Source organism: Phascolarctos cinereus, unplaced genomic scaffold, assembly GCF_003287225.1.
Source record: "Phascolarctos cinereus isolate Bilbo 61053 unplaced genomic scaffold, phaCin_HiC Scaffold_2;HRSCAF=192, whole genome shotgun sequence".
Taxonomy (NCBI): Eukaryota; Metazoa; Chordata; class Mammalia; order Diprotodontia; family Phascolarctidae; genus Phascolarctos; species Phascolarctos cinereus.
The window spans coordinates 51,079,060-51,100,897 of NW_027555625.1; the positions used below are offsets into that span (position 1 = coordinate 51,079,060).

Consider the following 21,838-nt stretch of genomic DNA (forward strand, 5'->3'; position numbering starts at 1 on the left):
CTGCCAAGAATATCCCACATGGGGTCATAAAGAGTTTGGTTGAAACAATCAAACAACAACAAAAATATCATTAGGGAATTATAGAGTTATAAGAAATGTATTATGGGGGGCAGCTAGGTGGAGCAGTGGATAGAGCACTGGCCCTAAAGTCAGGAGGACCTGAGTTCAAGACTGGCCTCAGACACTTGACACTAGCTTTGTGACCCTGGGCAAGTCACTTAATCTTGATTGCCTTGAAAAAAAAATGTATTATGGAAGGTACAAGAGGGATGGTCATTTTCAACCAGGGGATCAGGGAAGACTATGGAAATAACTTGTGGTTTCTGAATGCCACATTCCCAAGTATACATCCCTGTGTTATACTCATTTCCATAACAACAGTGCTGTAATGCTGACTCACACTCAGTTTAGAGTATACTATGGTCTTCTCATATTTTTTCTATCATACATACGGTACAATTAAAATGTAGCAGAGCTAATCTTTTTTTTTTGTCTTTGATCATCAGTACCTAAGGTCTACTGCCTTATTTTAATGTGTGTATACGTTCACAGGCAGATACAGCTCTGAATGGGAATAGGACAGGGAAAATGTTTTGAGGAAGGGGAAAGAACAGGATCAAGAAAACCTGTAAGATATGGCTTCTGAAAACTGTGACAACCTCAGCATTTCTGTGTTAAAATGAAGAAGGGCACTTTGACAGGCTAAGCTAACTAGATTTCAAGTCCAATGTTCACTGATACTATTAACGAATTTTACCTGGCTGGTATCTGCTCATTTATTTTGTAGCCAGAAGTCTCTTTCTTGTTGTCTGAAAGAGGCAGGATGCAGAGGCTGGTGGAGAGTTTATGAGCCTGAATATTGAGAAACCATCAAATGCTACAAATTGATTTATTATCTTCTGGAACAGGTTAGATATGATAACCAAAAAAAGTACCTGTCAAAGAAAAAGAATTCTAGAAACCCAAGTTATCAAATGGAATATGATTATGCCACTAGGAGGCTGTTGATCGGTTTATACAAAATTTTTACCATATCTTTAGCCAACCGCTCCTTGGGAAATGAAATTCATTCTTCTTTCTGCTTTCTTCTGAGTATATTCTTTAACGCTGATATAGCACCTAATCTCTTCCTGAGCCACAGCAGAAAATGCTCTGGGCATAAGGCCAAGAGGAGTAGTAACATATACCAAAATGGAGGGGCTTCCTCCAGTGTGTAATTCATCAGTGGACCCCCTTCTAATAGGTATGAATCAGCTCTATGTATTGAGAGCCCAAAGGACTGTGGAGAGAAGGGCACTGGAGAGAGCAAAGGGGAACTTTGGTAGCCATCAGAAGCAACCAGAGGCACCCTCTCCCAATAGTCAGCAGGGAAAGGAGTCTTATATTAAGGGTACCTCTATCTCTTTAGGTCAGTGCTGCATCTAGAAGGCCCACCCACTGTCGGATTGGGTCCAGCCCCAACAAGATGGAACAAATACTCCGTTTTCTTAGGGAGTTCTTTAGGCTTTCCTGGCTTTACAATAGCGGATAAAGAGATCACCTCAGTCTCCTGATTGCTCCATAAATATTCCTCCCTCCCCAAAAAGGTCCAGCAAAATATAAAAGGCACTCAATGCTATGATGGCTGAAGACCTGAACCAGTCACTAACAGGAATCAAAATAACAAAAAGTATCCCAACTCACTGTTAGTTTCTGGCTCCACTCTTTCAGTCTCTCCCTTTATCTAGGCATCACAGAGAAAGGAAATGAGTAGAAGCAAAGCATTCTGATGCTCCAGTTGTACCAAGGTATTGTCTATCACCCATGGCAGGTGCTCCCAATTTCTCCTTTCACTGAAGACACTCCTGTCATTACTGACATTAGCCATTTGGGTCTTTTTATGCCTAACCATCCACTATCTTCTCCATGGCCAAGAACACCTCTCCTGCCTCCCCTTTCATTGATCTTTCTTTCTTTCTTTCTTTCTTTCTTTCTTTCTTTCTTTCTTTCTTTCTTTCTTTCTTCTCTCTCTCTCTCTCTCTCTCTCTCTCTCTCTCTCTTTCTTTCTTTCTTTCTTTCTTTCTTTCTTTCTTTCTTTCTTCTTTTTTTTCCTTAAACACAACAAACCAGACACACCCATAAAATTCCTTCCTTGCCTCTGAACATGCTTATCTCCAGCAAGGAGAAAAGAAAGGGTGTTTTTTCCCCCTCTTCCAAAAGCAAAAGTTACAAACCGTTGAGAAACGAGATCTATAATGAAAGTGCTGACAGAATCTTAATTATAGCATCACAAATGCAACAATATAATTAAAATCTCCAGGCAAAGATAATGACTTGAGTTTCACAGGCCCTGTGATATTTTAAAATAAAGTTCACACTGGTAACTAACGGCTCAGACCTCAAGCAGATGGTAAGCATAAACTAGGCCCAGTGTCTCCCTCCGAGCCCCCTCCATTATGGGGCACATTCGGAGCCGAAGCCGAGACCACTACACCTCTTCCCTCCTTTCCACCCTAGTCCAAGGCTCATGAATCTTAAGAAATGTTGGCAGTCTGCCCACCGAGTGTCAAACTCCAGGCAGCAGTCAGGAAGAAGGGACACTATTATTCTTCCAACAGTTCTCCTCTCTTTAAAAAAGTTGTCAGCTCTTTCCAGATAAATTTAATTGGCCCTGCGGTCTCTGTCCCTTGGTATCTGGGGACCTTGATGCGGTTCTATGTGGTTGTGTCCTGGGAGAATTGAAACAGGCCAACGATAAAGTACTCAGCAAGCTCACTGTCAACAATACACGGAGTCCCGCAGTAGGAGCTATTAGCTGCCTCTGATCTAAGCCTCCAATTAAAGTGGTGATTAGGCCCAGTGAGGCATTCGGACCATGAATTATTCATCTCCCTTCACAGTAATAGCACCAGGGGGATTAGAAGGAGAATTGGTGAAAACAGAGGCATTTTAAACAGGGCTTTAACCATATACAAGCAAACATTGCTTCCACATCCTTTTTTTTTTTTTCTTTTTCAACTCACCCCTTCGTCCCTCATTTTTTTTTTTAAGATTTCAGAGAATCACGCGATAATCTCAGACTGGAAAGGGACTTGAGAGTCATCAGCGCCAACCTCCCAAGAATACTGGTGTGGGGGAAGGAGCACTGGATTTGGAGACAGATACCCTGGGTTCGAATCCCAGCTCAGCCACTCATTCCCTGAGTGTAAGCAGGTCACCCTCTCTCTCTGGGCCTCAGTTTTCTGTTAAATGAAAATGGATGGATGGTTGCTAAGGTCCTTTCCAGCTTGGAATGCATAGAATGAGCTAACCAAAGCTGCAGGATACAGCGGAAAGGCACATATTAAGTTGGACAAAGATGGGTCAGAAGCCCCAGGAAGTGGATGAGGGGGCTTTTTGGTGGTTGTTTCTCAGCAGACAGGAAGAATCCAGTCCACGATTTGTTTTTCGATTATGAGGAAAATCTCTCTCTGTTAGAACTGGGGTGACAGTGAGGGGACGTGCCCCGACCCCAAGTGATCAGTAAGTGGGATGCTGGATCCCTCGAACCTCCAAGAAATCTCATGATGTAAGGGGCAAAAGCAAATGGAGAAAAGCCAGGCGAAAGAGTTAGGGAGAAAAGCCAGGGGAGCCCATCGGGAAAACCCCGTTTAAACCTTTCTCCTCCTCCTCTTCCACAACAACAGTGATGACAAGATAAGAGTCAGGTCTGATCTCTGGAGACGGGCACTACTAAAAAATCACCTCTTTTTGTTGGTACTCATAATGAATGTAATACAGTATCTCGGATAGAGCCTTGGGTTTTCCCTTGAAACCAAAAAACTAAGATAAAAATGAAATTTGTCTCAAGGCCAATTTTATCATTTTGGTGGTTTAAGGTAAAAGGACAAATAATTACAATTAATTCACAATCCCAGTGAACATTCCCCATTCCTTCCCCTCGCTTTCCACTCACTGTCTTTGTGTCTCGAGTAAATGGTTAAAGCCAGTAATTTAGGATTTCAAGAATTTCTGCACTATAATTTCTTTCCAGATAAACTTTCCATTTCCAGAAGTGTATAATCACTCGCCTTGCCTCAATTAGTGGAGAGTTACAACGATCATTTTGCAATGAAGGTGATAATGGGGACACTAGATGATCACTGGGTCCAGTGAGCTCAGCCTCCCGATCTAACATTCATCCCCCAGTGGTGGTTTCTTTCCTTAAGCGTCTGGGTAATTCTGACTTGAATATGCCTGAGGTGGCAGCTCCCACATTTGCCGCAGGGAAATCTGTTCTATATTTTAATTACCCTTTGTGTAAAGAACTTTCTTTTTGGCTCCCTCAGTGCCTGCTCCTTCCAGAGTCTCAGCCTCTTATCCTTTCTAATAATTATGGCCCAAGAGGCCCCTTGCCACCTTCCTTGTCTTTTTTCAAATTCTGGATATCCTGTAGGTGCTTAGGGTTGTATAAACTACCCTCAATGTGATCTTTCCAACAGCATGCTCTAATATATGTTCTGTCCCAATACAGATATTATTGTTTCCAATTTCACTCCAATAAGCTCAGGGTGGAGGGAGGAAGGAAAGTGTGGGCATGCTACTTAAGAAGAATCTCTAAGTCAAGTGAGACAAGAAGTTGATGGTTCTGCTCTTTCAAACTTCGTCCAGCTGAATCATGCTTATCTAAGGAATTCGGATTATTGGGAGCTGAAGCCTTCCACAGAATGGAAATAGTATAGTGCAACAAACAGAGCACTGGACTGTGAGTTGAAAGACCCAAGGTTCTGCTGGAAGATGAAAGATCTGCCACCAACCGGCCTAGGCAATTCACTTTTCTCACCTCCATTTCCTTACCTGTATAAAAATGGAGTTGAACTAGAATTAGGGGTTCTTAACCTGAGGTCTATAAACTTGGTTTTTAAGTATGTTGACAAATGTATTTCAACATAATTGATTCCCTTTATAATCCCAGTATTTTATTTTATGCATCTAAAATATTATTCTGAGCAAGAGTCTATAGGCTTCACCAGGTTGGCCCAAAGTGTCCAGCACACACACAAAAGGCTAAGAATCCCTACACTAAAAAATCTTTAAGGCCTATTTTCACTCTAAAAGTCCCTGACTCAATGGATATTGTACTATTGTACTCAAATTTTGATCTGCAAATCATAACTTGCCATATATGAACTGGACAAAGGAATGGAATCTTGGCAATGGGATCGATACTCTAGCTCTGCCACGGGGAGAGGATCCTTCCCCACCAAAACTTAATGAAGAGTTTGTAACATGGTGAGGTGAACTGATTCAAAGTTCCTTCCCATATGTAGAAGGCAGCAAAATAACATATAGTCAAATAAACTAAGCAGGAGAAAAAGTAGTCAGAGGCCTCTACAATAATCTGCAGATTGGATAATCAGTCACATCACAATAACAAGCTAAGTGTACTTTGACGCAGGATGATGCTAAAATCCAATTTTAACCAGCAACACAAAGTCTTTCTTTCTATGCTTTAGTCTTGGCTGGTTAGTCTAAGTGAATCTGACTATAATTTTGCCCAAGGCCCATACCTCCCTACTCAACTGATGCCATGGGAATAAACAAATTCAGTGCTTAAACACCACCATTTCCTCTTCCAAAATGGCTAACTCCAACTCCTTGGTTCTTGTTTATATCTAGTTTTTAGCCTGTCAAAGTTTAACTACTGACCCTGTGTATCTATGGATTAGACTTTGAAAGGCAGTTAAAGTAAATTACCACAAAAAAATCTTTGTATCAAGCTTCTTGTATGATGGTTTGGTATCTATGATACACGGTCAACTAACAGAAATATACACTAAGGCCAAATACCATTTCCCAGCAGATAAATGGTCAAGGGATATGGGCAAATGATTCTCAAAAGAAGAACTGCAAATTATTAACAATCATATGAAAGAATGCTTCAAATCATGAATGAGAGAAACACCAACCAAGACAACCCAACAAATGGGCAAAGATGACGAGAGGTGAGAATACTCAATGTTGGAGGAGTTGTAGAAACGCAGAAATACTCATTGTGGACGAAACGACGGATGAGTACAACCATTCTGGAAACTCAGAATTATACAAATAAAGTGACTAAAATTTCTATATATCCTTTGGCCCAGAGATTCCATAGGCCCAAAGGAGGTCAATGTACAAAAAGAAAGGCTCCCTATGCACCCAAATACTTATGGCAATACTTTTTTTGTGGCAGCAAAGAATTGGGAACAAAGTAGATGACCATCAGCTGGGGAATGGCTAAATACACTGTGGTACACCAATGCAATGGAATACTACTATGCTATAATATGACAACAAATATGATAAAAAGAATTAAAATGAACTGATTCAAAGTGAAGTAAGCAGAGCCAGCAAAACAATATACATAATGACTTCAACAATGTGAATGGAAAAGAACCACCAAACGAATAAAAAATTAATGTCAAAAATTATAAGCTTAGCCCCCAAAAAGAGATATGAGAAGACGACTGCCCCCACACCTTTGAAGAGGAGGGTATTGTAAGGTGAGGGCAGTGTTGTCCATGGTTATGGTTTTTTTTAAAATGAATTAATTGGCTTTCCTGAATTTTTCTCTTCTTTTTCACTTAAAAAATAATTCTCTGTTATAAGTTTGGCTTTCTGGGAGGAGGAAGGAAGTGATCATAGAGGAAACTTAGATATGTTACAAATGATAACATACATAATATTTTAAGACTTGCAAAGTGCTTTACATATGTTTTTACATGTGTTTGCAATAACCCTGTGAGATAAATGCTATTGTGCTCTTTCTCTGTCCTGGCCTATCTGGTCTAAGGATCAAGACCACATTAGTATCTTTGGAGGACTTTGGTAGGACTCCTTTTCCTACTATTTCAAACAGCTTATACAAAATTAGAATTTATTGTCCTTCGCATATTTAATAAAACTCACTTTAAAATCTACCTGGTCCTAGGGTTTTATCCTTGTAAAGTCATTTATGGCTCATATAATTTCTTTTTCAGAGACTGAGTTATTTAAATCCTCCATTCTTTGCTCTGTTTATTTGGGATTTTATATTTTTGAAAATATTCACATATTTATGTTGTCATTCATTTATGCTGTCAGTTTTACTGGCATATAATTGAGCAAAATAGTTTTTTTTTTAAGGCAATTGGGGTTAAGTGACTTGCCCAGGGTCACACAGCTCAAAATAGTTTCTAATAATTTATTTTGTGTCTTCTTCATTTTTGTGAATTCACTTTTTAAATTTTTGATACTGTAATCTGATTTTTTTCTCACTCTTTTCTTTAAAAAAATCAAATTAGCGGGGCAGCTAGCTGGCACAGTAGATAAAGCACCAGCCCTGGATTCAGGAGGACCTGAGTTCAAATCTGGCCTCAGACACATAACACTTACTAGCCGTGTGACCCTGGGCAAGCCACTTAACCCCATTGCCTAAAATAACAACAACAAAAAAATCAAATTAGTTAATACTTTATTAGTGTTTTCAAAAATCCAGCATCTAGGTTTACCTACTAAATCAAAGAGATTTTTTTTTAAAATTTCAGTTTTGTTAGTCTCCTTTTTGATTTTCAAATCTTCTATTTTGGAGTTTAATCTTTTTTAAAAAAAGTTATCAGTTTTTTCATTTTTTTAAGTTGCATTCCCAAATGATCAGTCTATTCTTTTTCTCTTTTGTTAACAAAAATGTTTAGAGATATAAATTTCCCCTAAGGGCTGCTTGGCTGTATGTTTGTCTCATTGTTGTCATTATCCTCAGAGAAATTATTTCTGTGATTGGTTCTTTGACTTGCCCATTCTTTAGGATTTAGTTATTTAGTCTCTAATTAACTTTAATAATTTCTTCAGTGGCATTTTATTGAATATAATTTTCATTATACTATGGTCCATAAAAGACATGCTGAACAATTCTGTTTTTTTTTTTCTGTAAATGTTTCTGATGCACTTGTACTCTAATTCATGGTCAATTTTGTAGAGGGGTACCATGCACAGTTGAGAAATGTGTAAACTCATTTCTATTCCCATTTGATAATCACCAGGTCTTTTATATCTAACTTTTCTAAAATGATTTCAGGTCCTTAACTTTTGTTGTTGTTGTTAGATTTGTCTAGCTCTAAAAGGGGTACATTGATTTTCTCCATTATTATAACTGTTTTGTCGATTTCTCCTATACTTCAGATTTTACTTTGACCTCTGGTTCTAGAAGATCTGAACAGTTTTCTTTTATGAGCTCACTCTTCACTTTATATCTGCAGCTCTGATTAGTTTGAACTCCACAGAACATGATGCCCCAAATGCTCCCTCCCTTGCTTTCCAGCTTCCTTTTGTGTATTGTCTTTCCTCATCTGATTGTAGATTCCTTGAAGGAAGAGACTATCTTTTTCTTATTTATATCACCAACACTTAGAACAGTGCCTGGCACAAAGCAAATGCTTGATAAGTTTATTGAATTGAATGATTTCTAGAAATATGACATCCAGGTTCTCTGACTACCCAGGTCATGGCTTTCAGGTAGTCTAGTTTATTAATAAATATCAATAAATTAATAATAAAGCAAAATAATTATTAATAAATCAAGAATAAATTATTATTTGTTGTTGTTCAGTTGTTTAGTTGTATCTGACTCTTCATGACCTGATAAGGATTTTTTGTGGCAAAGATAATGGAGTGGTTTGCTATTTCCTTCTCCAGTAGATTAACACAAACAGAGGTTAAGTGATTTGCCCAGGGTCACACAGCTAGTGAGTTTCTGAGGCTAGATTTGAACTCAGGTCTTCCTGACTTTAGGCTCAGCACCTATTCACTAAGCCACCAAACTGCCTCCTAAAAAATTACAATAATTATTAATACTTTAATAAATTATCTCTCTTTGATTTGTTTTCCAGATCAGTTGTTTTTGATATATGATACATTTTCTTCTGTTCTCCCTGTGTCCCCTCAGTTTTTCTTTTACTTTGATTTACTACTTTTGATTATCACATGGAGTTATTAACATCTCTTTAATACATTCTAATTTTTTTTTTTTTGGCAATTGGGATTAAGTGACTTGCCCAGGGTCACATAGCTAGTAAGTGTCAAGTGTTTGGTCTGAGGCTGGATCTGAACTCATGTCCTCCTGACTTCAGGGCCAGTGCTCTATCCACTGTGCCACAATCCATTCTAATTTTCAAGGATTCTAATGCTTGGGTAAGGTTTTGAAGCTCTTGTGATAAAGTGTTAATTTTCTTCCCAAATCTTTCCTCCCTAGCTTTCATATTTTTTCCCATTCTTTCTCCAGTAAACTCATTTTATTTGTAAAATCATTTAACTCTTTTTAAAAATCTTGTTTCATGTGTTCTGGGAATTCTAGTTAAACTTTGTGCCCAATTGTGTTTTTCTTTGAGGCTTTACTTGTAGACATTTTGGAGTCATTCTTATTTTCTGGGCTTGAAGTCTGGGTCTGTCTGTCACCATAATAACTCTTGGGAAGCAGATGCCTTTTTCGTTTAACCCTTCTAGCCATAATTCTCAAATTAGGAATTTGCATTTGAGCTAGGTTCTGTGCAATTCTAGAACGTCCAAGCCTTGCTTGGCTCTGTTTCATATTCTCTTGGGTCCTGTTGCTGTGTTCTCCGGGAATTGAATGCTACGTCCTTCAAGGATCTTAGAAAGGCAGCTGAGGCTGGGGACCTGCAAATATTTGTGGGCCCAAACTTGTCTGTTCCAAGGAGAAGTCTGATCACTGCCCACCTGGTCTAAGCTTTGCAAATTCCTGACTTAGGTCTGAGTCTAGGCAACACAATTTTGGACTTACCCTTGTTTGGAACTCCAGTAGATTACTACTAGTCCTGCCCATCGTTACTTAATGAGAAGACTCTGCAAGTTAAAAATGACAGAACCGTAGGCCATTGGTCAGAGCTTTCTGCCCTGGTTATTCAGTTGTAGGTTTCACACTAAGTTGAGGGGAGAATCTAAGACTTTGTATGAGGGTCAGTGCCAAACTGCTGCATGTTTCTATTCCTGTTCTTTGCCCACTATACATCCTCAGGTGTGTAACTGCTCTTTGTCTTCATCCACCACACCTAGACACAAGTTCCCGACACAGTCTGCATGAGATCTGCAACTCAGTTCTGGCATATAAGCAAGAGAACCGACCATTAGCACCTGTTCCTGCTCCCAGCACAGCATAAAGCCCTTTGTTCAGGAATCTCTTCTTGCCCTTATGCTCAGCCTCTGGCCCCACTTCATTCCTGTGCTCAAAGGTTTCATACAACCCCTCTGGCTAGAACCATCCCTAATTTTTTTTTGGGGGGGGGGCTTGAATTATTTTTATTTACTTTGTTAAATATTTCTGTATTACATGTAAAAAAATTTTAACAATCATTTTTTAAAAATCTGAGTTACAAATTCTCTCCCTCCCTCCTGCCCCACTCCTGTACTTGAGAAGTAAGAAATTTGACATCGATTATACATGGGGGCAGCTAGGTGGAGAAGTGGAGTGCCAGGCCTGGAACCAGGAAGACCTAAGCTCAAATCCAGCCTCAGACACTTACTAGCTGTGTGACCCTGGGCAAGTCACCTGTTAACCCTGTTTCCCTCAGTTTTCTCATTTGTAAAATGAGCTGGAGGAGGAAATGGCAAACCACTCCAGTATCTTTGCCAAGAAAACCCCCAAATGGGGTCATTAAGAGCTGGACACGACTGAAATGACTGAACAACAATATACATGCAAAACATATTTCCATATCAGCCATGATGCAAAAGAAAACACCAACAAAACAATAAAAACAAAGTGAAAAACAGTATGCTTTGATCTGCATTGAGACTCCATCAGTTCTTTCTCTGGATATCATTTTTCATCATGAATCCTTTGGCATTGTCTTAGATCACTGAATTGCTGAGAATAGCTAAGTCATTTAAAGTTGATCATCCTTACAGTATAGCTGCTACTGCGTACAATGTTCTGGTTCTGTTCACTTCACTTTGCATCAGTTCATATAAGTCTTCCCAGGTTTTTCTGAAACCATCCTGCCTGTCATTTCTTATAGCATAATAGTATTCCATCACAATCATATACCACAGCTTGTTGAGCCATTCCCCAATTGATGGGCATTCCTTTGACTTCCAATCCTTTGCCATCACAAAAAGAGATGCTATATTTTTGCATAAATAAGTCATTTTCCCTTTTCTTTGATCACTTTGGGATACAGACCTAGTAGCAGGATTGCTGGGTCAATGAGTATGCGCAGTTTTATAGTCTTTCAGGCAGTTCCAAATTATTCCTTAGAATGGTTGGACTACTCCACTAACAATGCATTAGCATCCCAATTTTTCCACAACCCTTGCAGTACTTATCATTTTCCTTTTCTGTCATCTTAGCCAATCTGATAGGCTTGAGGTGGTATCTCAGAGTTCTTTTAATTTGCATTTCTCTAATCGGTAGTGATTTAGAGCATTTTTTCATGTGACTATTGTTGGCTTTGATTGCTTCTTCCAAAAATCACCTATTCATATTCTTTGACCATTTATTAACTGTGAAATTAACTCTTGTTTTTATAAATTTGGCTCAGTTCTCTACATATTTGAGAAATGAGGCTTTTGTCAGAGAAACTTGCTATAAAATTTCCCCCCAGTTTCCTGTTTTTCTTCTAATTTTGGCCGCATTAGTTTGTTAGTTTAATTTCGTGTAATCAAAATTATGTTTTACTTCCCATAACCTCTTCTATCTCATATTGTTAAAATCAATTATCTGAAATAAGAAGGAATATGAGGTCGAAGTTACCAAGCCATCTATGATTTAATTTGCAAAGCTAGCATTTGTATGCCATATCAAGCTCACTCCTCAGAGGTCAGAGACAAAGAGTGATTTACTGAGATGGTTTTTACAACAAGAGGAATTGAAAAAATTACAGAAACTTGTTTTGGACATAATTCTATCGCACAAGGCAAGTCACCTGACTAGTTAGCTTCTCCCAAACTTTCTTAATCCTATGCCAGAAGTCCCTTCCTGCAGGTGATACCTTTTGTAACCAGAAAGTGTATTGGGACAGAGGAACTTATGGTGAGTGGTTAGCATCTTCCTTAGAATATTCCATTACTCAACTTAGATTCTAGCTCAAGGGGGAAAAAAAAGCCCGTCCACCAAGACTTGAAAGAGGAACTTAACCTCTGGCTAACCTTTCTCCAGCTGCCAGAGAGGAATACTTAGCCTCTGGTCAACTCCCCTTTCTGCCAGAAAGAGAAACTTAGCTTTTTAAAAGAGTAATCCTATGATTATTTTATTGTCTTGTTCTAAATTATCTGCTACTAAATGATAAAGTCTTCTCAATCTATCTCTTCACTAAATCTATAGGTAACCAAGACTGATGAGACTATCTATGTTAGTCTGGCTTAGTTCTTTCTAAAGAAGGGAGTTTAATCTTATAATCAAACTAAAAAGAAATCAAAGTAACCACAAATAGCTGATTTCCTTTTCAGTACTTAGTCATAAACTCTTCCCTTACCCATACATCTGACAGTACATTTTCCCATGTCCCCCTAATTTACTTATGATATCACCTTTTATATCGAAATCATTTATCCATCTTTGTCTATGCCTAGTTCCTGCCAAACTGTTTTCCCAGAAATTTTTGTCAAATGATGAGTTCTTACCCCCAAAGCTTGGATCTTTGGGTTTACCAAACACTAGATTATTATTTCAAGACCACCAGGGGAAGGGTTAACCTTGGCAAGAGGGCCAACTTCTGAATCAGATACTGAAGCAAAGAACCAGAGGAAGAAGAATGATGAGTGATTCTGAAGTGTATAGAGCAGGAGATGAGGAAACCCATCAAAAGCAGTGAGATGCTTTCTTGATCCCTCCTTATTTATCTCGTGCATCCATTCCCTAATGGCTAACGTGTTCTGTCCTTTTAGCCCAAATATCATTCATGAACTTAGATAGTATAAGGTGCTTTGAGATCTTTGTAAATTTCCCTAAGCAGCAGTATGACAAAGGGGAAAGATCACTGGACATGCAGACAAGAGACCTTAGCTCTTGGCTGACCTCAAACATGTACATGCTGTGTGACTGAGGGCAATTTCCATGTTTTAAGTCTCCTCATTTATAAAATGAAGATAACGTTTGTATCTACATACCCCACAAGTTTGTTCTGGGAAAATAGTTTGATCAATCTTAAATTAATATGCAAATGTGAGCTGTTAATTCTTATTAGATAAAAGGTACTATATAAGAGCAAATCATCGCTAGTATTTTTAACAGACACTAGAACAATAAGTTTTGAAACTGCTTGTATTAGAAGTTCAAAGAGTAACTGAACAACATGATTTACCCTCTAACAGCATTGCAGCATAGAGCATATATGTCTATAGGATAAAGAGTATGACCTTTAAGTAAAGACTTATGAGGAAGTGGAAAGACCCGAGAAACTGTTAATAATATATTTAAACAGCTTAAATTTCAGACATTTGCCAACTACACTTTAGGCCTGGGTGATTTCATAATAGTCCTAAATCTCTGGGTCACTAAACCTATGGGAGGTTTCAACTTCTATCTCATCGTGAAAACCATCTGCAGTTTGGTAACATAACACCTCTTTCCTACAGCTTTGAGCTCTGTTTACGTCTCTGAACCACATTTGGATTGGCACTGTTTATTGAGGCTAAGAAAAATGCTAATAGAAACCCTTATAAATATGGAAAAACAGAAGAGATCCCATCTGAATGAGTAAAGGACAAATAACATTATTTTGAAAGAAAGACAACTTTATGAGTTATATACACTAACATAAATGGATGGATCGATTTACATGCTGAGGTCGTGGAATACCTACTTTAATGAGTAAGTGAAATCTCTGATTTACACAATGCTTATAGCCAATTGGTGCTGATAAAGTTGTTTTAAGGTAATAATATATGGGGAAATGAAGGTAATATAAAAACAAAATGTATCAATAAAATTATTTTTAAAAAAATAAAAATATAATAAAAAGTTAAAATATACTTATTATATATAAGTGTGCAATAAAATATACATATATAATAAAATGTGTTTATTATATACACATACATAGTAAAATAAAAATAAAAATATAAAATACAAAGCTTGTAGGTAGGATAAATATTCCTCTTAGCTTTTTAAAAAATGCTCTTTGGATATACAGTGAAAATCAGTCAACAAATATTTGCATCAGTAAAAATGTGAACTTCAGCCCAATCCATGCCCAATATTATCATGCATTTCATACTGGCAAAGTTCAAATTCACTAATATGAAACCAGCCATTCTCTAGGCTACATATGTTCAGTGTTCCCAGTCCCATCATTCCAGTCAAAGGACAAATAAAGAAAGCAGAGTTCTGATGCTCCAAATAAGCAATCTGTCTTACTGGTGAGAGGAAGTTCTCCCACTCACTGGTCTACCTTTATGAATGAGCACCTCTGTAAGTGAGCTGACTGTGAGGAATTTGGATCTGCTGGTAAAAAAAAGCTCATTTTTTGGATTGTGGATAAAACCACCACCTACTCTAGAAATAAAGCAAATGAAACATGAACAGTCTCATAAAAAGTAGCTAAAATATCAAGAGCAACAGCAAGAAACTAATGATACTGAACCCCGTGCATGTGATCATTAGTATTCCTATGTATAAATGGATGCATAAATCCCAGTGAATGCACATAGCTCCACGGCTCCATAAGTTCCAATGGCTATATAAATTCAATGGCTATTATAAATCGCCATGGCTGTATGACTACCAATGGATAAATGAACCTCCAGGAGGATTTACTTTCTAGATCCAACATTCTGGTACTTGATTATACACTGCTATCTAATTATCATCGTCTCATTATAATATAATAATAATAGTTAACAATCATATAGAACTTTAAGATTTGAAAAATGTTTTACACAGTATCTCATTAGTACATGGGATGAGACAGCTGGAATCAATGAGAAAAGAAAAGGAAACTGAGGTTCAGAGATGCAAAATGACTCATTCATTCAGAGCCCAGGTCCGAAACCTGCCAGTTCAGTCCCTTTTCTACTATATCATGTTGCCTCCCATAGAATTCCTAGCAGTTCTTAAAGGTTCAACTCAAATGCTACCAGAAGTTTTCTCTCTTTCCCCTCAGATCTGTCACAAGGCACTTTGTTCCATAATTCTCTAAAACAACCACATACGCAGTTGCACAGAATAATCATTTCAGTTGGGGTCATCCTTCTATCAGACTATAAGCTCTCTGATGGCTGGCAATGTGTCTAATGCTCTACACTTTGTATCACACTAACACAGAGTTCTGCAGACACCTGATAAATATGTATTGTATTATATTGTATTGTGTTATGTTGTTTCACGGTGTATCTTCCACGATGTTGACAATTATAGACACATAGTAGGTGCTAGATAAATAAACACTGAATTAGGCTGAATTACTGTGTCAAAGTAATGGCTCTATACTGTTTTTTTACTTTTTAATTTTTCTTGTTTTTTTTGTGGAATTTCTTTTGCAACATGGCTAATATGGAAATATGTTTTATATGACTTCATATGTATAATCAATATCATATTGTTTGCCTCCTCAAGAGGTGGGAGAAGAGAGGGAACTTGGAACACAAAATTTTTTTAAATGAATGTTAAAAATTTTTTGCACGTAATTGGGAAACATTTAATGAAATGTATGCATGCACATATGCATGCATGCATGTGTGTGAGTGCGTGTGTGTGTGTGTGTGTGTGTGTGTGTGTAGAAAAAGAAAGAGAGAGAGCAATGGTTTTCTATCATTGTCATAGGTATCCCTATCTGAAACTAATAGGGACAGCTAAGTAGCACAGCGAATAGAGCCTAGAGTCAGGAAGACCCATCTTTGTGAGTTCAAATCTGGCTTCAGACACTTTCTAGCTGTGTCACTGTGGGCAAGTCACTTAATGCAGTTTGCCTCAGTTTCCTCATCTGTAAAATGAGTAGAGGAGGAACTGGCAAACGATTTTGTATCTTTACTAAGAAAACCCGAAATGGAGTCACAAAGAATCAGATACTATTAAAACGACTCAGCAATAATGACAATCTGAAACTGAACCCAAATGGCATGAAAGCGCTCACATAGGGAGGACATCTACTGGATTTGAGGGTGGTGAAGATCAAATGTTATGTTCAGAGAGCCTGGACATGGGCTCAAAAGATCTGAGTCTCAGTTCTGTCTCCACCACTTAATGGCAGTGTGATCATTTAGTCTCTCAAATGAGCTGGCTCACTTGGTTGTGATGAAAGAATTTTGTTACCTGTATTATTATTTTAAAAGACTACTGGGAAAATGAGATACAAAGACTACATCTATTGAACTTAACTGCTGAACTGAATGTGTGTTTGTGTGTTTGCATGCATGTTCACTGTTCAACTGGAGTCAAAAGAGGTACAAGAATGCCAAGCATATCTTGACATTCCCTTTATTCCCTCTGTGCCTCGGAGTTTTCCCAAGTATTACCAAGATTCATTCCTCTGTCACCACCCTCCCCAAGAAACCTTCTATGAGCTACCAGGTACACCAAATAAATAAAGATCTGCCTCAATATTGGCATATTGGCAACCACATTTCCATTTCTAAGTGATGAGAGTAGTCAGATAATGACTCTAATTTAAATGTTTTGCATCTATAGCTCCCTCTCTCAGAGGACCTCCCTTCTTTCCAAAGAATTCCAACACAGTGCCACATTCCGATGACCTCGGTTGTTGAGTCATTCTGCTGAGCTCTTACTAACTACAAAACAAGTGGTCCTCTTTTCACGCTAGCAAACACATGGGGACCTGGAACAGTTGAGGACTATGTGTTAGAAGAGATGAGAATAATTTTCTTAGGAAAACAAATATATTCCATTCCTGTAGAATTAAGTGCAAGGACCAACTCTTGAAGAAACTGTCCAAATTAACCTTGGTCTGTTGTTCCCAGGGCCTGTGGGACTGAGAAGATCACAGTCCTCAGAAAGGAAATGTCTGTCTGTCTGTCTTTCTTTGCAAACTTTTGTTGCTGTTATTTTTGCATATCATTTCCCTTTAAATTATCCCATCACTGAACTGCCTCTTGTTACAGAGAAAAACACTTAAGCAGAGGCAACTGACTTAGTGGAGCATTTAATATTTCCCATGAGGGTCTTTTTAAAATATTACTGGTAGAAAGATTTCAAAAGGGAAAAGTTCTTTTCAATTGTTTTGTCCAATCTTTTCCTTGGGCAAAGGAGTACTTTTCAATTTTCCCCAAAAAACCCTTATAACGATTTTGGCCAATGTAGATAGCTCCTGGTACAGTAACTCTTCTAGAATTCATAATCTTAGCTATCTGGAGTACCGAGAAGCTGTGATTTGCCCATGGTCTAAAAGCTAATATGGTTTGAACCCAGGTCTTACTAACTCCCAAACTGGCCCCCTATCTGCTAGGCCATACTGCTTCTTACCTTCCAACACAAAGCTCTTTAAACAAAAGAATTAGGCAGTAGTCAACACATGTTGTATATTTAGTGTTTTTAGAAAACCAGGCAACAGTCACCACAATGCCATATACAACTTTTAAGAAAACTAGGCAACAGTCAGCACAATAATGTATACCATGTTTTTAGTTTATAACCTATGAAATTAACAGAATTAAACTTCTGGAATGGAAAGGGTGAACTAATGCAATCTTCCAACTATGGACTCAAGAATTTGACAATGGTCTAACTGCTAACTTGTCATAATCTTAACTAGTCTTACAGCTGTGTCCAGAAGAAAAGTGGCAGGGCTCTCAGGCTAAAGAAAAAAGTGAAAGGTGAATCCTATTGATTGATTTGCATAAATCTACAAAGAAGAGTTCAAGAAGCCTTAACTTCAAGTAAGGAACAGGAAAAATTATTAGCACCACCCAAATTCAATTGTATTCAGACTCAACATGTGCTTTAGGCACATGAAATAAACAATACAGATAAGAAACCATGCAACTTGACCACATCCAGGATTAGAATCTTGAGAGACAAAGTCAGGGACCCACACAAGGTTAAGATCCAGGCATTCACAATGGCCCAGAAAGAACAAATCAAGGCTGTTACTTGGCTTCTGGGTCCAGTCCAGACCCCTATAGCTCAGAATTCACAGGTCAAAGAAAACAGTGAAAACAATGTGTAGTTTGTGCTTGCCAAGAATTCAGGACAAAAACATGGAGCAAAAGTAAAAGATCTAGAATAGGAAGCAGATGAGGCACAGGTGATTTATTATCAAGAGAAATATTGCCTCCTGGACTTATTACAACAACCATGATGCTGCTACCATTGACTCATTGCTCAGGACAGCACCAGCTAGAATTCCAGTGAAGGTATGGGGTCCACCATTGTCACATGATCCAAACCAACACAGGCTTTAGGTTCACTCCCAGGGCAACTCGGCAATATGAACCTTAGAAATGCTGGGACATGTGGGGCTACGGGGGACACTCTTCACTCCATTCTTCTGTTCCTTTCTAGAAGTACAGAAAGACCACTGGTACAAGGAGCACCTCTCTACCCAATCATTGACATTACCACTACAGGCTCCCAGGGAAAAAAGAAGTAGAGCAAGAACATTTGACAGATGGCTTATCTCTCCTCTAGTGTCATGGTAACACAAACCTTAGGCTCCTGGGGGAATCGAGGACAGAACCTGGCTGGCAGGTCCGCCATCTTGCCATATGGGTTACTTTTACTTACAGCCGCAGTCTAATAGCTAGAACACCTTATTAGTCCTGTTTTTATGGCAGCCAATCAACTTGAGTGGGGGAAAGTCCACATCACATAGAGAAGAGGATGAAAAATCAAATAGAAAGAGCCGTCTGTGACTTCAAAGTGATCATACCTGGGACACGAATACCCTTCAGGGGATTAGACAGTGCCATTCCAATCTCTGTCATTCCATATCTCTCCAGTAAAGTGTGCCCCGTGAGCTTCTTCCACCTCTCAAGGACCGGCACTGGTAGAGCAGCAGACCCCGACACCATTAACCTAAGCAATGAGAACCAAAGGGGAAAGGAGAAGTACTTAAATCCTAAGAGATCTTGATGCTCTTCATCAAAAACACATATTCAAGATTTTAAAGAGTCAACAATCCCTTCCAAGTGCAACAAAACACATGAGGGCCTCATTAATTTGTACCTGACCATTTTAAAATTCATGACTGAGCTTGCAGGTTGGCCTGGAGTTTACCTTGGTATGAGTTTGTTTAGGGTTTTTTTCTTTTTCTTAAAAGGTTTATTCTGCAGATTATAAGAGTGTAAACAAAAAGGAAAGGGGCCTGTTTAGCCAGCTTCATAAGAGCAAATTATTTTCAGGAGCACCCATTTGCATGAACTAATTACAAACGATTCCTTAAATATACTAACTACAAATCATTCCTGATTCTCAATCTTAATTCTTTAAAGTAGGTCCAACAGGAACTCCACTAGAGAACGCTTATTTAGCTATTCCTCCTAGCGACTGCTGGAACTGGCAAGTACTAAGTACTGCATTTCCTTAAATAAAATCTATAATTCTGATTGGCTTTCTCCAACTAGTATAAATTAGTGAGGATTTAGAGTATGTTCCACTATCACCTTTATTGCTTCCCTTTCCATTGATCTGATTTCTATTTTTGGTTATTCAGATTTCAGTGGGACCTGCTACCTATTCCCCATTCAAATCTCTGGCTCAAGACATCTGACATCTCAATTGATAGCTATACGATGCCAGTGTGTCACACAAGAGACCAAGTTCAGTAAGTGAGAAGCAGCAGGGAGTGTCAGAAACAAGGATTCTATTTTCACTGAAATATCTCTACAAAATAAAGAGCAAAGAAATGGGAAAACTGGAGCAAAGTCAAATGAATTTCTTTTGGCCAATTCCGAATTTAACTGTAAAATGAGGGTCAAACTAATCCATCTACTACCCTGGCCTTTCCAAAGTCATCAATTCAGTTGCATGAAATAGAATGCAGAAGTCTATATAAATGCGCTGATAATTTAGATAAGTAGGCTCAAATTATTCCCTCTAATTCCAGGGGTTTAGATTTTCAAAAATCTTATTACTGGGTTTAAAAAGACTCTATTTTCTCTACCTCTTCACTGCTCCAAGGAAAAATTTGCTCCATATCAGACATATAAAATTCTACAAGAAGAGAGTAGAGGGCAGTCCTTAAGCGGTAAACATGACATAAGGATCCTGTAAACTACCTTGACCTGGAGGTGATGTCATAAGAGGAGAGGAGAAGGAATAATTAGAACTTAACATTTATAATAAAGATAGTTGAATAGTGTTTTAACTCTTATAAAGCACTTTCTATACATTATCTCATTGGCATCTCAAAACGGCTCTGTGAGGTATGTACTGCGGGTATTATTATCTCCATTTTAAGTGTGAGAACCAACTGAAGCTCTGAGAGATGTTGCCCAGTGAGTTATCCATGGTCTCACAGATAATCAGGATTAGAAGTGAGAGTCAGACCCAGGTCTTTCCTGACTCCCATCTCCAGTGTCCAGTCAGTCGGTGGCTCAGTGGATAGAGGGCTGGACCTGGAGCCGGAAAGACCTGAGTTCAAATCTGACCTCAGACATACGCTAGCTGTGTGACCCTGGGCAAGTCACTTAACATGTTTGCCTCGATTTTCTCAACTGTAAAATGGGGATAATAACAACACCTGCCTCTCAGAGTTGTTTTCAGGACCAAATGAGATAATATTTGTAAAAGTTCCTGGAACATGGCAGGTACTTTATAAATGCTTATTCCTTTCCCCTTTTCACTACACCACATTGCCTCTAATGATTTATATAGCACTTTAAGGTTAACATGGGAGAGAGAATATTAGGTTAGAAAGGAGACAGAAAGTTTGAACAGTAGAAAAGGAAAAGGAAAACATAGACACCAAGGTTGGCTCATGCAGAAACAGACTGAAATTAGGACAGGCAAATAAATTAAGTACACATGTAAAAAGGACAAGTGGCTAAAACAGACTTAGTACTAAAGATGGGCCAAGAAAAAAAATAGGATGGGTAAACCAAATCACCGTCCTTTTTCACTAATTCAATCAACCTTCCACAAAATTCCACCAAAAAACAGTTTTTTTAAAGTAGTTTTTGAACTGGCAATAAACTGTTACCAAACCCAGGAAGCTTTTGATTGGCAGATTTCCATAATAAAGGCAGGAATATGGGCCAAGCGGGTGGGGGAGAATGACCTTGCCGTCTTTGCTTCGCTTCTGTCCTTGCTTACATTCATTTGCCTATTGAACTGGGGAGTATCTAGAGGGTAAAAAAGACTTCATAGCCCTAGCCTTAACATAGCTCTTGTGGGTTCTCTTTAGCAAAGACCCTTGATATAGATTTTTTGGGAGCATTTAACAGGATTTACAAAAAACTGCTAGTCTTAATTCAGATAGCTCATCTGGGAAATTGGACTTTATTTATTTGCCTTTTTTTGGGGGGGGGTGAGGCAATTGGGGTGAAGTGACTTGCCCAGGGTCACACAGCTAGTAAGTGTCAAGTGTCTGAGAAATTGGACTTTAAAACAGCACCAGACACAGACAGTCAAAAGAAGAGATTTAATCTTAGCCTGAGGGCACACTGGCTGGTATTTGACCAGTATGGACTAAAGGCCTGTCAGCCTGGTTTTGTCAGTAAGAGGTTTTCTAGTCCTTATACCTTAGCAGATGGGAGAAGAGATGACCAGTAACTGACCCTGAAGAGTTAAGGCCCAGAAAATGGCAGCAAAAAAAAAAACCCTTGGCTATAATTAGGTCACTGAAGTAACATGCAGAGAAGACAATACACCTAGAGAAGAGATGTGACTTTAAGCAGAAAGTAGCAGAAAATAGCATAATGACATCATCACAGGAGGGCAGACACCCTACAATAATGA

General features: G+C 38.5%; 1 protein-coding gene across 2 annotated transcripts in view; it reads right to left on the reverse strand.

Moving 5' to 3' along the window:
• ACSF3 (acyl-CoA synthetase family member 3) overlaps positions 1 to 21,838 on the reverse strand; it is a 234,265-nt gene that overhangs the window by 141,356 nt on the left and 71,071 nt on the right. For both annotated transcript variants that reach the window (XM_020989140.2, XM_020989142.2), the window contains exon 5: positions 18,810 to 18,955. In XM_020989140.2, the coding sequence (XP_020844799.1) occupies positions 18,810 to 18,955 (146 nt within the window). The remainder of the gene's footprint in view (positions 1 to 18,809; positions 18,956 to 21,838) is intronic.